Source organism: Pezoporus wallicus, unplaced genomic scaffold, assembly GCF_028554395.1.
Source record: "Pezoporus wallicus isolate ANWC-B61680 ecotype Strahan unplaced genomic scaffold, APGP_CSIRO_Pwel_v1 contig_8542, whole genome shotgun sequence".
In the NCBI taxonomy this organism is placed as follows: domain Eukaryota; kingdom Metazoa; phylum Chordata; class Aves; order Psittaciformes; family Psittacidae; genus Pezoporus; species Pezoporus wallicus.
The window spans coordinates 2,234,905-2,250,238 of NW_026640148.1; the positions used below are offsets into that span (position 1 = coordinate 2,234,905).

The 15,334-nt window shown below is 65.0% G+C and overlaps 2 protein-coding genes across 2 annotated transcripts in view; both read right to left on the reverse strand.

Moving 5' to 3' along the window:
* Positions 1-559: 559 nt before the first annotated feature.
* LOC130603748 (urocortin-3-like) lies at positions 560-2,925 on the reverse strand. Its single transcript, XM_057417752.1, has 2 exons — positions 2,911-2,925; positions 560-1,015 (listed from the first exon to the last, which is right to left on the reverse strand). Exons 1-2 carry the CDS (start codon positions 2,923-2,925, stop codon positions 560-562), a joined length of 471 nt encoding a protein of 156 aa, XP_057273735.1.
* Positions 2,926-3,691: 766 nt separating this feature from the next.
* COL7A1 (collagen type VII alpha 1 chain) overlaps positions 3,692-15,334 on the reverse strand; it is a 28,588-nt gene continuing 16,945 nt past the window's right edge. Inside the window, exons 65-120 of the mRNA XM_057417753.1 lie at positions 15,216-15,251; positions 15,037-15,072; positions 14,850-14,954; positions 14,715-14,750; positions 14,540-14,575; positions 14,338-14,385; positions 14,187-14,222; positions 13,934-14,065; positions 13,614-13,823; positions 13,491-13,526; positions 13,286-13,330; positions 13,062-13,133; positions 12,922-12,966; positions 12,717-12,779; positions 12,593-12,637; positions 12,130-12,165; positions 11,909-11,944; positions 11,745-11,789; positions 11,616-11,648; positions 11,419-11,481; positions 11,301-11,336; positions 11,095-11,175; positions 10,947-11,015; positions 10,831-10,866; positions 10,619-10,660; positions 10,471-10,515; positions 10,303-10,347; positions 10,151-10,186; positions 10,003-10,062; positions 9,750-9,875; positions 9,587-9,658; positions 9,368-9,403; positions 9,074-9,133; positions 8,901-8,945; positions 8,783-8,818; positions 8,622-8,657; positions 8,482-8,538; positions 8,262-8,333; positions 7,959-8,030; positions 7,826-7,861; positions 7,655-7,735; positions 7,525-7,578; positions 7,298-7,351; positions 7,161-7,223; positions 6,994-7,056; positions 6,650-6,766; positions 6,271-6,348; positions 6,140-6,193; positions 5,879-5,927; positions 5,728-5,775; positions 5,527-5,571; positions 5,202-5,291; positions 4,936-5,004; positions 4,427-4,549; positions 3,915-4,094; positions 3,692-3,767 (exon numbers count right to left, since the gene is read on the reverse strand). Of these exons, the coding sequence (XP_057273736.1) occupies positions 3,718-3,767; positions 3,915-4,094; positions 4,427-4,549; positions 4,936-5,004; positions 5,202-5,291; positions 5,527-5,571; positions 5,728-5,775; positions 5,879-5,927; positions 6,140-6,193; positions 6,271-6,348; positions 6,650-6,766; positions 6,994-7,056; positions 7,161-7,223; positions 7,298-7,351; positions 7,525-7,578; positions 7,655-7,735; positions 7,826-7,861; positions 7,959-8,030; positions 8,262-8,333; positions 8,482-8,538; positions 8,622-8,657; positions 8,783-8,818; positions 8,901-8,945; positions 9,074-9,133; positions 9,368-9,403; positions 9,587-9,658; positions 9,750-9,875; positions 10,003-10,062; positions 10,151-10,186; positions 10,303-10,347; positions 10,471-10,515; positions 10,619-10,660; positions 10,831-10,866; positions 10,947-11,015; positions 11,095-11,175; positions 11,301-11,336; positions 11,419-11,481; positions 11,616-11,648; positions 11,745-11,789; positions 11,909-11,944; positions 12,130-12,165; positions 12,593-12,637; positions 12,717-12,779; positions 12,922-12,966; positions 13,062-13,133; positions 13,286-13,330; positions 13,491-13,526; positions 13,614-13,823; positions 13,934-14,065; positions 14,187-14,222; positions 14,338-14,385; positions 14,540-14,575; positions 14,715-14,750; positions 14,850-14,954; positions 15,037-15,072; positions 15,216-15,251 (3,510 nt within the window). The 3' untranslated portion in view covers positions 3,692-3,717. The remainder of the gene's footprint in view (positions 3,768-3,914; positions 4,095-4,426; positions 4,550-4,935; positions 5,005-5,201; positions 5,292-5,526; positions 5,572-5,727; positions 5,776-5,878; positions 5,928-6,139; positions 6,194-6,270; positions 6,349-6,649; positions 6,767-6,993; positions 7,057-7,160; positions 7,224-7,297; positions 7,352-7,524; positions 7,579-7,654; positions 7,736-7,825; positions 7,862-7,958; positions 8,031-8,261; positions 8,334-8,481; positions 8,539-8,621; positions 8,658-8,782; positions 8,819-8,900; positions 8,946-9,073; positions 9,134-9,367; positions 9,404-9,586; positions 9,659-9,749; positions 9,876-10,002; positions 10,063-10,150; positions 10,187-10,302; positions 10,348-10,470; positions 10,516-10,618; positions 10,661-10,830; positions 10,867-10,946; positions 11,016-11,094; positions 11,176-11,300; positions 11,337-11,418; positions 11,482-11,615; positions 11,649-11,744; positions 11,790-11,908; positions 11,945-12,129; positions 12,166-12,592; positions 12,638-12,716; positions 12,780-12,921; positions 12,967-13,061; positions 13,134-13,285; positions 13,331-13,490; positions 13,527-13,613; positions 13,824-13,933; positions 14,066-14,186; positions 14,223-14,337; positions 14,386-14,539; positions 14,576-14,714; positions 14,751-14,849; positions 14,955-15,036; positions 15,073-15,215; positions 15,252-15,334) is intronic.

Genomic DNA, 15,334 nt, shown 5'->3' on the forward strand with positions numbered 1-15,334 from the left:
GCTTGGAGCACCCTACTCTAGTGGAAAGCGCCCCTGCCCGTGGCAGGGGTTGGAGCTGGAGGAGCTTTAAGGTCCCTTCCAACACAAACCAGTCTGGGATTCCATGACTCCATAAACCACAACAAGTCGTGTTTGATGCCACCTTTAATTGTGCACATGCACCAGCTCCAGTGCCACGGCTCATGGAGGATGTTGTATGCTGCAGCCACCCAGGGAGAGGCAGGATGTGGAAAACCTGCCCGTCTGGATGTGCCCTTTGGAGACACCCCAGTGCCGGGCGAGCAGGGACCCAGACACAGGAGCACGGCAGCACCTGGGGCTGGACCCAGATGTGCTCAGCGAAGGCAAACCCGGCTGTACCTGCTCTGGTGGTGCCGAGGTGACAGTCATTAAACCAAGTCCTGCCCGTGGCTGCAGCTTGTGCTGTGGGCACCCGGTCCGTGGGCTCAAGGTGCTGTGCCTGCAGCTCCCTGCAGGAATAGTGATGGCACCCCAGTGGCACCCCTCTGTCCATGGCCCCCAGCAGCCCTGCTTCCAGCTCGATCTCTGGCCATGCAAGTCACCTCCTGCGCCCAAGCCGGGCCATCAGCTCGGCATTGGCGGCTGCCTTGGCCTGCAGCTCCTTCTCTCTGGCCAGCTCAAGCAGGGTGCTCAGGACATGAGTGGGGACATCCAGTGACAGAGACACCTTCCTGCCCTTCTTCCTGGCAGCAGGTCTCTTGGCAGCTGGGCTCATTAGCCAGGGCGATGCTTGTCTCTCTGTCTCCTTTAGTGGGCTGGCTTTGTCCAGATGAGCCCCTTCCACAGAGCCATGCTCACCCCTCCTCGTTTTGGGGAGACCCGGCAGCAGCTCTTTAGCACTGATGGTCTCCTGCCGCATCAACTTGGCTCCATCCCCAGCTCCAGATGCCGGTGAGAGCTGCTGGTGACTCAGCCCCTTCCAAGTTCTTGCTGGCACCCCAAGGACCACCAGGAAGGTGAGCAGCATCCTGCAGCGCAGCAGCACGGGCAGTGCCTGCGGGGAGCACACAGGGGGTGCTGATCACCACCGACAGCCCCCAGGCAGCCCCGCAGTCCCAGGCAGCTGCCCATGCCCAGCGGTGGGGGTGCCTTCAGTTTTCCACCCTGATTTTAACCTTTCAGCAACGGTGGGGTAGCTCTGGGGAGGCTGAAGGGGACTTGGGAATAAAATGAGCTGGGGAGGCCCTGTCCTTTCCTGCAGCCCCGGGCTGTCCCCTCCGTTTCACACCCTGCAGCCCTTTGCCACCAGCAGAAACAGCTCCCCGGGTGGGGAGGAGTGGCTCTATGGCGACCGCGGGTGCTTCCAGCCCTGCCCTGCCCTTTGGCCCGGGAAGGGTGACGTGTGGGGCTGCCCTCCTCCCACAGCTTCCCAGCAGATGCCATCCCCGCGCTCTCTGGGGCAAAAGCCCCCCCCCAGGGGGGACATGAGCCACTTGGCCTGGAACACGCAGTGGGTGGGTGGCAGCAGGGTGACGAGGGCACAAGTCTGTCTGTGAGCCTGAGTGGTGCTGAGCCTCAGCATCTTCCTCCACCCTGTTCCCATCCTGGAACCAGAGGGACCCCGGGGGTGTGCGGGGTGATGTGCTCTGGGGTGAGGGTCTGGGTGTCGTGCTATGGGTTGGGGGTCAGAGCGGCTGCAGGGGCATTGCCGCACAAATCCTACCCTATGGCAGCTTCCCCCTAACCCTAACCCTGAATCCCCTGGAATTTGAGGGTTGGAACTAGATGATCTTAAGGTCCTTTCCAACCCTGACTATTCTAGGAATCTAGGATTGTAATCAGTCACCTGGAGGGGTTTGACAGCTGAAGGAAGGCAGTAAAATGCATCCGACCTCCTGCACCCCATCTCCAGGGTAAAGCTCTTTGGAAGGTTCTGGAAGGGGTGGCTGGAGCGGATTTGATTCACTGGAAATCAGGTTATTGTCGGAAAAAGTAGAGTAAAGCATCCCCCCCACCACCCCCATTTCCCAGGCCCTCATCCCCCAGAACCCCCCCAAAGGAAGCTGCACCTCACCATTTCCAGTGGGTCCTCGTCCTCTGCTGCTCAGGCAGCTCCCAGGGTGGGTACCACGGTTTGCCCTGCTCCCCACCAAGCCCTGGCTCTTATCCTGCTCCAGCTCCAACCACAAGGGGTGACGGGGACACACCATGGGTACAGGGGGGGGTGGAACAGACACAACGTTATTAATACACTTTGCCTAATAGCGGGTGAAATCATCCTGACTGTGGGTGGGTGGGTGCTCCCTTGCTGCTCCATCAGTGCATTGGGGGGGGATTCCGGGAACCTGGGGTGGACCAGGGGTCATTGTTTAACATCTGACTCCATCCAACCGAGCCTTCCTGCTCCTGCCAGCCTCGGGTGAGCACTTAAGGGAGCAGAAAGCACAGAACCTGTCCCCCTGGCTGGGAGCTGAGGTGCTGGTGGCATTGCCAGCCCCCGCCATTCTGCCAAACGAGGATCCCGGCTGTCTCCTGGTAATGCCATGGCCCGATGGGAACATACCAGGAGACATCACCTCCCCGCTGTGCCAGCCCTGGAAAACACAGTGGGTAGCAGGCTGCAGATGTTAGCCCCACACAGCAGGGTTTACCCCAAAATCCCCCCCTTAGAGACTGTGGGAGCATGCAGGGGCTCTTGGGCTCGGCAAGCACCTGTGAGGTGAGTTGGGTGCTCAGCCTGGAGTGCTGCCCAGGGCACAGTGTTGGGGGGGCTGGGGTCAGGCCGCTGGGGGTCCTGCCCTCCCCATGGCCACAGGGTGACCGATCCCAGCCCAGTCTCCAGCGGTGGCAGCAGAAACAGTGCCAGCTCTGTCCCTGTGCCAGGACCTCCCACCCAGCAGTCAGAATTAGCTGCGGGCGCTGATTCATCCCGCAGCACCGCAGCCCCACGTGCCGGCACGTCATGGCCCGGCCAGGGGGTCACGGCCCCATCTGCGTCAGCCGAGCATATTCCGGGCACAGGGACAGGGCACTGGGGTGCCCAGGGAGCAGGGACCCCAGCCCTGATGAGCATCACCTGCTGCCGGGGGCAGGGAGATGCTCGGTTCAAGAGCAGGTTCCCAGCTCTTACACTGCCCATCCTCAGGGGTTCCCCAGTGTTGACTCCCCTGGGTTAAAGGCCGAGGTGCGAGTGGGAGGGTATTGCAGGGAGAAAGCCTCTGCTCTCCACACAGCTCTTTCTTTGCCAAACCATCGCAGCCACAAAACGGGAACCAGGCCCCGGTTGAGGTTAAGGTGAAATTTATTCAGATGGAGGTGGTTGCGGGGAGGGGAGGAGGGATGGGGGGAGGCAGCGCCTCTCCCAGGGATGTGGGATGAGGGTGTTAGATGAGGGGACCCCAACTGTGCCCAGTCCGAGTGCCGCTCCAGGGCCACCAGAGAGGGAGCAGGGGCAAGCACCATCCCATTGGCAGCAAATAACTTAAAAACCACACTGGGAACAGCCCAGGAAACCTCCAGGTGGGAAAGGGGTGAATAAGGGTTGATACAAATTTCACCTTAACAGGCAATAAAACCGATATGAAAGAAAAACCCCATGAGCAGCAAAAAGACAGATTAGAAATAGCACCAGGTTTCTGCCGGGGGTCCCGGCTCTGCAGCAGCCCAGCCCTGGGCAGGGGCAACCGGATGTGCCATGGGACAGCCCAACCTGCAGGATACTCCCTGCAGAATGCTGCCCGTGGGATGATGCCCATGTTATGCCTGTGGCTGTGCTCCTGCCTCACCGCCAGCATCACCACGGGCACCTGCAGAGAGAGATCCGAGGAGCTGGAGCCGATGTTTGTGACCAGCATCATCCCCCCCAGCTCTGCACCGGCTGAGCCCGCGGCACCCGGTGGGGACGCTGCCGGGGCTTCCGGTGCCAGCGCTGTGACGATCCGTGCCGGGCGTACCTGCCCCGGGGCGCTGCCCGCAGCGCAGCTCGCACTCCTCCCGGCTGTCGAAGCGGTTGCTGTTCCCCCCGCAGCCGCTGTAGACGAAGGGCCGGCACTCGGCGCCCCGCTGGCTGTGGTACCAGCGCAGCGTGTAGCGCCGGCAGCCCCCCTCGTCCAGCGGCAGGCTGCAGGGCTCCGCTGTGGGGCAAACAGCAGCAGTGAGGGGGGCAGAGCAGCAGCACCGTGGTGATGGAGGCAGAGGAGTAACCCCCGAAGGCAGGAGACACACACACACACACACACACACACACACACACACACACCACTCTACTGGGGGCTATGAGAACCCCTCCTGCGACTCGTGATCTGCCACGGGCAGGGGACCCCTTCCACTAGAGGAGCTTGCTCCAAGCCCGTGTCCAACCTGGCCTTGAGCACTGCCAGGGATGGGGCAGCCACAGCTTCTCTGGGCACCCTGTGCCAGCGCCTCAGCACCCTCACAGGGAGCAACTTCTGCCTAAGCAGCTCACCACCCATCACAGCCTGCTCTGAGCCGTCCATCTCCGGGACCTCATCGTACTCCTCCTCCTCCTCTCCGTACTCGCTGTCATACTCGAGGTCATCAGCATCAAGTGTGACTCCTCTGTGCTGTCCTGGGAGACAACAACGGGTGTCAGCAGCCCCCCTCCTGCCCCTGCATCCCTCCTGTGCTGCTCTGCACATGCCTGCACGCACAGAGCACACACGTGCACGCACAGAGCACACACGTGCACGCCTGCACGCACAGAGCACACACGTGCACACCTGCACACACACAGCACACACGTGCACACCTGCACACACACAGCACACACGTGCACACCTGCACACACACATTCCTTGCTGCCCTCTCCTTGCCTCCTTCTTTAACCAAAGCCCCCAGGACAAGCATGGGTGCTGCTGGGTTATCCCTCAGTGCCTGACATGGAGGGCAGGATGTGACATACATGGAGCAGGGCAAAAACGGGATGGGGCCTAAAAGCACACGAATGACACTCACCCCCCTCTTCCTCAGTGTGTGACAACTTGAGCACAGGGACTGCAGGGACGGGCTGGGTGGGAAAGAGCCCTGTGAGGGGGAAGAACATGGTGCAGGTATCAGGGAGGAGGCAAGGGGAAGTGGGGCGCATCCCCCCTGCTTCCCAGGGGGAAAACAGCCCTTGCTGGTGTAGAGCCCATCAGATGAGGACAGGGATGAGAAAGGGCACAGGGAGGCACACATCCCGATGGGGCCAGGTCTTGTATGTCCTCTGGGCTCTCCATCACCTGCTTGGCCGCGGTCCCTGTCCTGGCGGACGCTCCTTCCTCCTCCCTGGGCAGAGCGGAAGCTGCTCCTGGCCTGAGCCCCCCAGCCTCCTTGGGGAGAAAGCACCCACCTCACCGCAGCCCCTTTGCCTCCATCCCTCCACCCCACTGCTCCAGCTTCCCATCCCCTGCAGCAGCCCTGCCCCTGCAGCCCCCCAGCCCCAGCTCCAGCACCAGGCATGGATGGGCACTGTCCCTGTGGTCCCTTCCTGGTCAGACAGACCCCAGCAGTGCCCAGACCCCTTTGGCACCATCCTGAGCTTGGGATCCCTGCGGCACCACGCACCATCCCTTCTCCCTGTACATGGTCCCGCGCTGGTGCTGGCCCTGGCTGAAGGGGTTCCATGAGGGTCACAAGGGGGTGACAAGGGTGTTTCAGGGGTCCCAGCTGCCTCCAGCACCCCCAAAAACCGGCGGCACACACGAGTACTGGGACCCTGCTGGTGCCACATGCAAAGGGCAAGGGGTAGGAAGGGGAAGCCACAACCTGAGAGCTCACGGGAGTCCAGGCGCTGCGGAAAGCGGCCGCCACAGGCTGCAGGAAACAGGGGGCCGGGGTCAGGGGCAGTGGGGCCAGAGCCCAGCCCGGGGCAGGGGCAGTGGGACCAGAGCCCAGCCCGGGGCAGGGGGATGCTCACCGCAGTGCTGGCTCATCTCCTGCCGCACGAAGGCACGGATCTCCTCCTCCTGCCCCGCAAGGAGGGGGGCAAAAGACCCAAATCACAGCAAGGATAGTGCAGTTAGAGAGGAGGAAGAGCTCTTCCCCAGCCCCAGCAGAGCCCGGAGTGGAGGGAAGCCCCTCACTGGCAGCAGTGGGATGGATCCGGCACCCCGGCTCCCCCTCCCATCCTGATGACCTGAGCACCGCGAGTCAGTGCCGGCTCCCTCTTAGCTCTTACCGTCATTCCCGGCTCCCCCTTCTCCCCACGCTGTCCCTGAGTGCCGGGACTGCCCTGGGGACAAGCAGAGGGAGGTGGGAGGCTGGTCCCAGCCGTGGTTGGCCGGGCAGCGCAGGGACCCGCTCACCAACCTGCTGCCCCCTCTCGCCGGGGATGCCGGGCACGCCGCGGGCCCCCGGCACCGACTGCCCGGGGGGACCTCGCTCCCCCTGCAAGGGACACAACTCAGGACCTGCCTGGTGGCTCTGGATCCCCTCTGCTCACCCAGCGCCATGGGTCTGCTGAGTTCCCAGTCCCCGCACCCTGGGACAACTGTGCAGGTGGGGATGGGGATGGGGACAGGGACGGGTCCTCAGGCTCCCACCCCTGGGCAGGGGGGCGCAAGGGGCAGGGACAGAGCTGGGACATGGCTCCTGATGACACCAACCCCTAGCCCACAATGGGGACAAGACCTTCCCCTTCCCACAGTGCCTAGAGGGGAACCAGCTCCCCGCGGTGGTGGGGTCTCACCTTCTGGCCTTGCATGCCCTCAGGACCTCGTGGGCCAACGCTCCCGGGGGGTCCAGGGGGGCCTGGAGCACCATCACTGCCCCGGGGACCAGGGCCACCGATGACACCCGGAGCACCCTGCAGGAGAGCAGGGGTGAGGCTGGTGGAGCTGGAGCCCCCAGCCCCAGAACAGGCACCACGGGCACCCTAAAGCACCGGCGCCTTCTTGAGAAGGGAGGGGATTTGTTGTCACTTCAGTGACAATTCAGAGCAGCACCGAACGCCTATCCTGAGAGCATCGGGTTCTGAGGTGCTGCTGGGTCCTGGACAAAGCAACGTGGGGCAATGCATGCCAGCCTGCTCACCCGCTCTCCCTTCTCCCCCTGGTCTCCTTTGGCTCCCTGCTGCCCATCAAATCCCCGGTCACCCTGCGAAGAGGAAGGGACAGGCAGCAGGGAAAGGCAGAGGGGACAGGCAGCCGGCAGCTGAAGCGCCAGCCCAGCTTCTCCCGGCACTGCCCCCATGTACATACCTTGGGCCCCATGAGTCCCTCCTTGCCAGGGATGCCGGGCGGTCCGGACAGCCCCAGCTCTCCCTGTGGGTGACAGGGAGGTGTCCATCAGCCACCAGCCGCACGTTCCTCCACCACCCGGTCAGCACAGCACTTACCGGCTCGCCTCTCCTCCCAGGCAGCCCTGAGCGCCCCGGCAGCCCCGGCTCGCCCTGCAGGACAGGGGCAGGACAGGGGCAGGCTGGTCAGTCTTGTGCCCCCATAGTGGGGCCGAGATCTGGTCGCAGCCATCTCCCTGCTCCCAGTGGCTGGCAGAGGGGATCTGAAGGGCTGCAGTCTCTGGGCAGCACCCAGGCTCGGGCAGCACCCTCAGGCACACACTCACCTTCTCGCCCTTGTCCCCATCGAGGCCACAAGCGCCCTTCATGCCCCGGTCACCCTGTGAGGATGAGGGGAGTCAGAGCCATGCCCAAGGGATGTGGGTCCTGGCTGGGGATGGGCAGAGGCCAACCCACCTTTGGGCCGCGCATGCCCAGGGGTCCCATGTCCCCCTTGTCCCCACGTGTTCCAGGGATCCCATCACGGCCGGGCTGACCCTGCAGGATTGAACACATGAGGGGTCTGCTCCCCGTCCTGCCATGGGCTGGCACCATGGGCTGCAGTGGCACCGAGATGCGGCTCCTCACCGGCTCACCGGGCTCCCCTGGTGCTCCCACCTCTCCCTGGGGATGGCAAAGGCATTGGTCAGGGCAGGTGAGGGGATGGTGCCCCAGCAACCCCCCAGCACTCCCCCAGCAACGGGGGGTTCCAGCTCCTCACCTTCTGCCCACCGGGGCCACGGGCCCCTGGGAAGCCAGTGGAGCCCTTCTCGCCTTGCTCCCCTCTTGTCCCCTGCAAGCAGAGACCAGATCAACACAGGGCAGGAGGGAGAGCTCTGGCTATGGCACAGCCCCATGGAGCCACAGGGACCACAAAGACTGGCTCCAGCAGCTCCCCTTGCTGGGGCTCATCGAGCCACGGTGCCCACGGGCATCACACCCTGGTCCCTGGATCCAGCAACAGCCCTCCATGGTCCCCAACCCAGTAGCCCCCAGCCCCACACAAGCCCCCCCAGCCCCATACCTTCTCTCCAGGCATTCCTTGCTCCCCTTTGTCCCCCTTGTCCCCTTCTGTGCCCTTCAGGCCACGGTCTCCCTGCAAAGTGGGAAACACAGGGACAGGTCAGAGCATGGGGAGATGCTCAGGTAACGTTGGGATGCAGAAAACAGAGCTCCCTGGTCAGGGATGGGGGACAGATGGAAACAGGGAGGATGGGGACAGAGAGGATGGGGACAGCTCTTACCGGCTCCCCCTTGCTGCCCCGTGCCCCAGCAGGCCCCTCCACCACCACAGTATCGCCCTGCACAAGGGAATGACAGAGATGGAGTAAGCAGGGGGTCAGCACTGCTGCCCTCCTCCCGCTGCCCCATGCTGGGGACTCACCTTGTCTCCTTTGGGCCCCGGGGCCCCAGCGTCTCCCTGTGAGGAAGGGGAGATGGGGAGATGCTGCAAGGATGCCAGCAGGGAGTGACAGCACCCCTGGGACTGGGCACCCTGACCCCTGGGGTGCATCGTTCACCCCCCTGGCTCCCAGAGCCCCTCACCTTGTCCCCACGCTCCCCCCGGTTCCCTGGCAAGCCCTGTGAGAGAGAGAAGAGGAGAGGGAAGGAGTGCTGGAGGCTCGGGGGGGGGGGCGTTGGGGGCAGCCAGGGGGGTATTTACCACCGGCCCTCGGTCCCCTTCTGGCCCCGGGCGCCCGTCTTCACCCTGCGAAAAGAAAGGGATGTGAGGAGGGGTCTGTGATGGGGGCACCCAGCACCCCCCAGGGACAGCCTCTGGCTTGCCTGAGGACACGGGGGCTGTGTCGGGGACACGGGGGCTGTGCCTGTACCTACCCGTGGCCCTGGGTCTCCGCGCTCTCCTCTGGCCCCTGGCAGCCCGGCCCCCGGTGCACCCTGCCATGGGATGTCAAGAGCTCAGCCCTGCCCTTGCTGCCCCAGCCATGCTGTGTCCCCCCCACGGCACTGGACACCCCACACAGGGTCCCTGCCACCCCCCCGGGGGCTGGGGGTACAGAAGGCTCCAAGTGCCACCATCCAGAGCGGGCTCAGCATCCCCAGGGTAACTGCATCAGGGACACCCTGTGTAAGGAGCAGCCCTCGTGCTGCAGGACCGTGCCCTGTCCCTACCTTGTCACCTTTCAGGCCAGCAGCCCCCTGGATGCCCTAAAGGAGAGGAGAGGGGTGAGTGATCCATGTGAGGAAGGCGATGCCAAGCACCCCATGAAGCACTCCGGGCTCCCAACCGGAGCCCAGCAGCCCCAGCCCGGGGTGGGATGTGCCTGGGGGGAGGTGCCCACCACCCTGCCCACATCAGCGGGCACCCGGGCACTGCAGCCCCACACTCACGGCCGGCCCCGGGGGCCCTGCAGGTCCCGGTGCTCCAGGGGTGCCGTCTCTCCCGGGAAAGCCGATAAGACCCTGTAGGGAAATGGTGAAAGGCAGGGACTGCAGTGGGGGGGCAGGGGGGTCCCACTGCCACTGCCCTGGGCTCCAGGGTCACCCACTGTACCCTCTCTCCTGGGGGCCCTGGTGGGCCAGGCTGCCCACTGTCCCCTCTGAGCCCCGGCTGTCCTGGTGTCCCAGCGATGCCAGCTAAGCCTGGGGGTCCTGGCAGTCCTGGCAAGCCGATGTCACCCTAGAACAAGGAGGAAAACGATGTGGCCCATGAAGACAGCCCCTCGGGAGCATGCTCCCCCCTTGGCCAGGGCAGCAGCAGGGCGCTGGGGAAGTGGTGCCCCAGCTGACAAGGGGACAGGGGTTACCTTCAACCCCGGCGGCCCATCCTGTCCCCGCGGTCCCTGTGCGCCGACCCCTGGTGATCCCTGCATGGGGCACAGAGCGTGGGGCACATCCCCTGGCCTGCAGGTACCGCATGCCTGGGGCACTGTGCCACCCAGAGCAGACACCCACCTTCTCCCCTTTGGCTCCAGAGGACCCTTTGGCTCCCTGTGAAGACACGAATGCACCAGTAAGGACTGAGCTGTACATGATGAGGGCACAGGTCCTCTGACAGCACCCACCCCCTCCAGCATCCACCCCTGACCCCATGTGCTCCTACTCACATCTTCCCCAGGATCACCCGGCTCCCCGAATCTTCCTGGCTCCCCCTGGCAGCGAGAAAAGAACAGAAAGCAGGAGCAGGAGATGATGCACGGGGCTGTGTCCGGATGCTCCCGCTGTGTCCAGGCAGACCCAGGACCCCCTCCCTGCCACCCCCTAGCAGCACTCACCTTCTCGCCCTTGGGGCCTGGCAAGCCTCGGTCACCCTTGGAGCCCTGCTGGGGCAGAGTGGGGTTGGGGGGGCACAGGGCTGGCCTTCCCCCAGGAGGTGTGTGTGGGGGGTGAGGTTTAATGGGGGGATTGATGGGGCCAACTCACGGGCTCTCCCAGCAGCACACCCTCCAGCAGCGCCGGCTCGCCCTGCAGCAGCACACGTGTGCTCAGGCACACACGGGGACACAGATGCTCAGGCACACACAGGTGCTCAGTCGTGTCAGCATCAGGTACCAGACCCGTGCCCGCCCCAGCCCCAGTGCCTTATGTAGCACCCAAGGGTGGGGGTCTCCCCACCGAGCACCCCAGCTCCTCACCTTCTCCCCTTTGGCACCAGGAGGGCCGGCGATGGCCTGGGCACAGTAAGGAGGACCGGTGAGCAGGGCTCCATGGGGATGCTCCGCTCATCCCGGTGTTCCAGCTCCGCACTCACCTGCCCTGGCGCTCCAGCATCCCCTGGCTCTCCCTTGGGACCAGCGGGACCCGAAGGTCCTGGCACCCCCTGGCACAAGCAACAGAAGCCTCAGGCACAGCCCCCAGGCAGAGCTCAGGGTTCCAGTGGGGCAGGAGCATACACGTACCATCTTCCCGGGCATCCCGGCCTCGCCATCCTTCCCTGGCACACCATCCCGGCCTGGCACTCCTGGCTTCCCACTCTCCCCCTGCAGGCAGCAGGACCGGCTGTGGGGTCAGCTGGGTATTGGGGTCCTGCAGCCCCAAATAGCCCCACACCTTCCTGAGCACCCCCACAAGTGGCAACCGGGCACGGAGGGGACAAAGCACTCACCACTTGTCCCGTCAGCCCAGGGACACCCGGTGGGCCCTGCAAGGGAGATGGGAGCAGAATCAAGTGCGAGCCCACCAGGAATAGCCATGAGACAGGTCAGGGGGCTGTAAATACCTACCCCAGGGCCAGGGGGGCCAGGGGGGCCAGGCAGCCCGATGTTGCCCTGGGGACCAGGCAGGCCCTGCAATGGAAACAGAGGTGTCAGATAGGCTGAAAAGTGCCCTGGCACAGCCAGGACCTCAGCTGGGCCCACCGGAGATGCACCATGGGATGGATAGGTTTGGGGTTCTGGATGGGGAGGGGGCAAGTGCTCACCCGGATGCCAGAGCCAGGCTCCCCCGGATCACCCTGTAATGACAGCACCAGCATCAGCCCCATCACCCGATCCACAGCCACATCCCTGCCCTGCCACTGGTGATGCCAGCATCAGTGCCGCTGCCGTACCTTGGTGCCAGCTGGGCCTGGGGCTCCCGGTGGGCCGGCGCTACCCTGCAGGGGACAAGAGGATGCTACACTGGGGCAGCATTTGCTGGTGGCACAGCCCACCCTGGCTGATGTCCCCTCTTCGCACAACTGTCCCCTGTGCATGGCACAGGGTGGGTCCTTACCGGAGGTCCTGGGGGTCCTGGGTCTCCTGGGCTGCCCTGAAGGGAGGAAGAGACGGGGGTCACTGCAGGGATGGGTTTTCCCCAGTGGATGCATGGGGTGTCCCCTGGGAGAGGAGACCCAGAGAGTGCCAGCAGCTCTGTGAGCACCCACAGCAAGAGGGGGGAGGACACAGTGCTGTGGGGGTGTCACAGGGACGGGGTGGGGGGGTACAGACACCTACCGGGCGTCCCAGCACGCCAGGGAAGCCTGGCAAACCCTGCAAAGAACCACGTCAGAGCCAGGGAGTGAGCAGGAACCTGGCACCCGCAAACAGCCCTGCCTGTCCCCAGGGATGCTCCCTGTTCCCGTCTGCAGTACAGCCTGGGCTCCATGTAGTGAAGAACTTCCTCAGATCCCATCTCAGCCTCCCCTCTGGCAGGTTAAAGCCATTCCCCTTGGCCTGTCCCTGCAGGCCCTTGTCCAAAGCCCCTCTCCAGGTTTCCTGGAGCCCCTTTAGGCACTGGAGCTGCTCTAAGGTCTCCCCTTAAGGAGCCTTCTCTTCTCCAGGCTGACCCAGCCCAGCTCTCTCAGCCTGGCTCCAGCCCTCTGATCTATGCTCCCACTGGTGCTGGTGATGGCTGGTGTGTGACCACAGGACCTTGCCCCTGCCCCAGCCCACATCCCCTCACCATGTCCCCACTCACCGGTTTCCCCTCTGGACCAGACAGCCCTCTCTCACCCGGGAGACCCTGGAGCAAGAGATGGGCACGGCTCAGTGCCAGGCTGGGGAGAGGGTCAGTGCCGGGCTGGGGTCCAAGCAGCACTCACCGGGGCACCATCCCTGCCCTTCTCGCCAGGCTCCCCTCGCTCTCCCCTTGGGCCACCCTCGCCCTGCAGCAGGAAAGGCACAGGTCACAGGACAGGCAGGGACCATCCTGCCCCCTCCCCGCGGGGTGTCCCCGGCAGTGCCCCCCCGCGGGGCTGTGCTCCATGGGGCTGCCCCATTGGCAGCAGCACACTCGCAACCTCAGACCTTATCTCCTTTGGGTCCCCGCTCGCCCTCGGCTCCTGGCTCGCCCTGTGTGGGGGAGAAGACAGAACCCATCAACCCCCATGGCCCCTTTCCTGTCCTGGGTCACTCAGCTGCCCCCTCCCTTCTGCCCATCCACGCACCTTCACTCCCTTGGGTCCAATGGGGCCGCGCTCACCCGGGAAGCCCATGAGGCTGCCCTCGACCACCTCTGCCTGTGGGGGGGACACAGTCAGGGCCAGCACCCAGGGACACCAGCAAGGTCCCTCCGGCACAACCTTCCCCAGGTTCCCCTGCCAGGGCACTGTCCATCCCAGGAGCTGCAGCAGCTCCCTGGTGATGGTCCCCAGCAGCACCCATCACTTACCTTTGGCCCGGGGGGGCCCTGGGGGCCAGGCAAGCCGTCCCTGCCCTGGAGGGAGAGAAAAATAGGTTGAGCATCAAAGGGACAGCAAGGCACAGGGGAGCAGAGCCACCCTGGTGCGACCACTGCTGGTTGCCCTAGAGCATCCTTCTGTCCCCCAAAGCCCCACAGCACAGCAGGGATGGAGGAGACTGTGTTCCCATCTCACCTGCTCACCTCGCTCGCCCTTCTCGCCCCGGTCACCCTGGGAAAGGAGCACGGTGGCCGTCACGGGGCTGTCCCCACACCCCGGCCCCTGCCGCATCCCACACCCCCTTCCCCACACACTCACCTTCTCTCCGGGCCGCCCGGCCTCCCCCAGCTCCCCGGCCCGGCCCGGCACCCCAGGGATGCCCGGCTTGCCCGGCTCCCCCGGCTGCCCCGCCGGCCCCTCGGGGCCCCGCTCACCCACAGCGCGGCCCGTGGGGCCCTGCGGGCCGGGGGCACCCGCGTCCCCTTTGTCACCTTTGGGTCCTCGCTCGCCGGGGAAGCCCAGGGAGCCCTGCAAAACACAGCACCGTGCTGCCAGAGCCGGCCTGCGCCGGGGGCTCCCAGCCCTTACTGAGCATCCCAGGCTGAGCCGGCTCCATGGCCATGCCCAGCGCCGCTCACCTCCCGACCCGGGGGCCCCCTTTCACCCGGCTCTCCCCGGCTGCCCTTCTGGCCCCGCAGCCGCTCCGACACTGGCAGGAAAGAGTCCGAGCTCCCATCATAGGCGCCCGTGAGCTCCTTCAGGGATGAGACCTGGGAGGGAGGAGAGAGCCGCCGGTCAGGAGGTGAGAGCAACCCAGCCACAGCAGCCCCATCAACCCCTGCCGATCTCCCACCACCTCCCGCGTCCCTGCCCTGCAGCCCTCGTGCACACCTTGATGCCGAGCGCTTCCAGGCTGCGTTCCACGTTCTGCAATAAAGACACATTAAAATGAAGCGGGATTTGCTGCTCCCACCACGGGGGCTGCAGAGGGTTCCTGTCCCCTGGCGCTGACAGCCCAGCCCAGCAGGTCCGGGGGACTCACCACTGCAGTGCCGGGGTCTCCGCGTGCTCCAGGGCTGCCAGGTCGCCCCTAGGTGTGCAGGGAAAAAGGGAAGATGTGTGCAGTGCAGGAGCTGAGGTGAGCAGGGCTGGTGCTGCCCTCGGTAGGTTTCAGCGTTAACACTGTCGGTGCTATCACTGCCCCGGGTGCTGGCAGCGTGTGGGGCTCGGCGCTGGGTACTCACAGGCTCCCCTCGCAGCCCGGGGTCCCCCGGGTCCCCCTGAAACACAGCAGAGGTGTCAGTGGGGCAGAGCCAGCACCGAGGTCCGGCCTTGCCCGGCGCAGGGAGTCCCATTAGGGACTCGTCCCTCTGGCACAGGGTCCCCAGTCCTTTGCCTGGGGGTCCGGAGAGCACCTACCTTGGGTCCGGCCGCCCCTCGGAGCCCCGGTGAGCCCTGGAAGACGCGGAGGGGACGGTGTCACCCAGCACCATGGACAGGGGCAGTGCCCCGCGGAGGACTCCGGTGCTGGGTGGCACCAGGGGCACTACGAACCTGTCCTGGGGGCCCGACCTGCCCCGGGACGCCAGGGAGGCCGGGGGGGCCGAGGGGCCCTGGGACTCCCCTGTCCCCCTGCTCGCCCTTGGCACCGCTGCGGCCCTGCGGAGAGCAGAGGAAGCCGCTGGGTGCTGGTGTGTCCCGGTGCAGCAGCACCCACCACCCATGACCACACTGCTCTCACCTCTCTGCCAGGGGGTCCTGCGTCACCTTTGTCTCCCTAACCAGGGGGAAAGCAGTTACAGGGATGCTGCCCCATCTGCATGCCCCAAAATGATGCTCTGAATCAGGCAGGGGGAGCCACCGGGTGTGCAGGGAGCACAGAGGAACCACGCAGGGACCAGCCAGGGCTTGGCTCCTCACCTTTCTCCCATCCTCTCCTGGTGTCCCATCTTCTCCCTGGGGACACAGGCTGCAGTCAGTGCCAGACTTGACCACCGCAGTACAGGGACAGGCACTGGGGGCACAGCTCAGGGCATGGG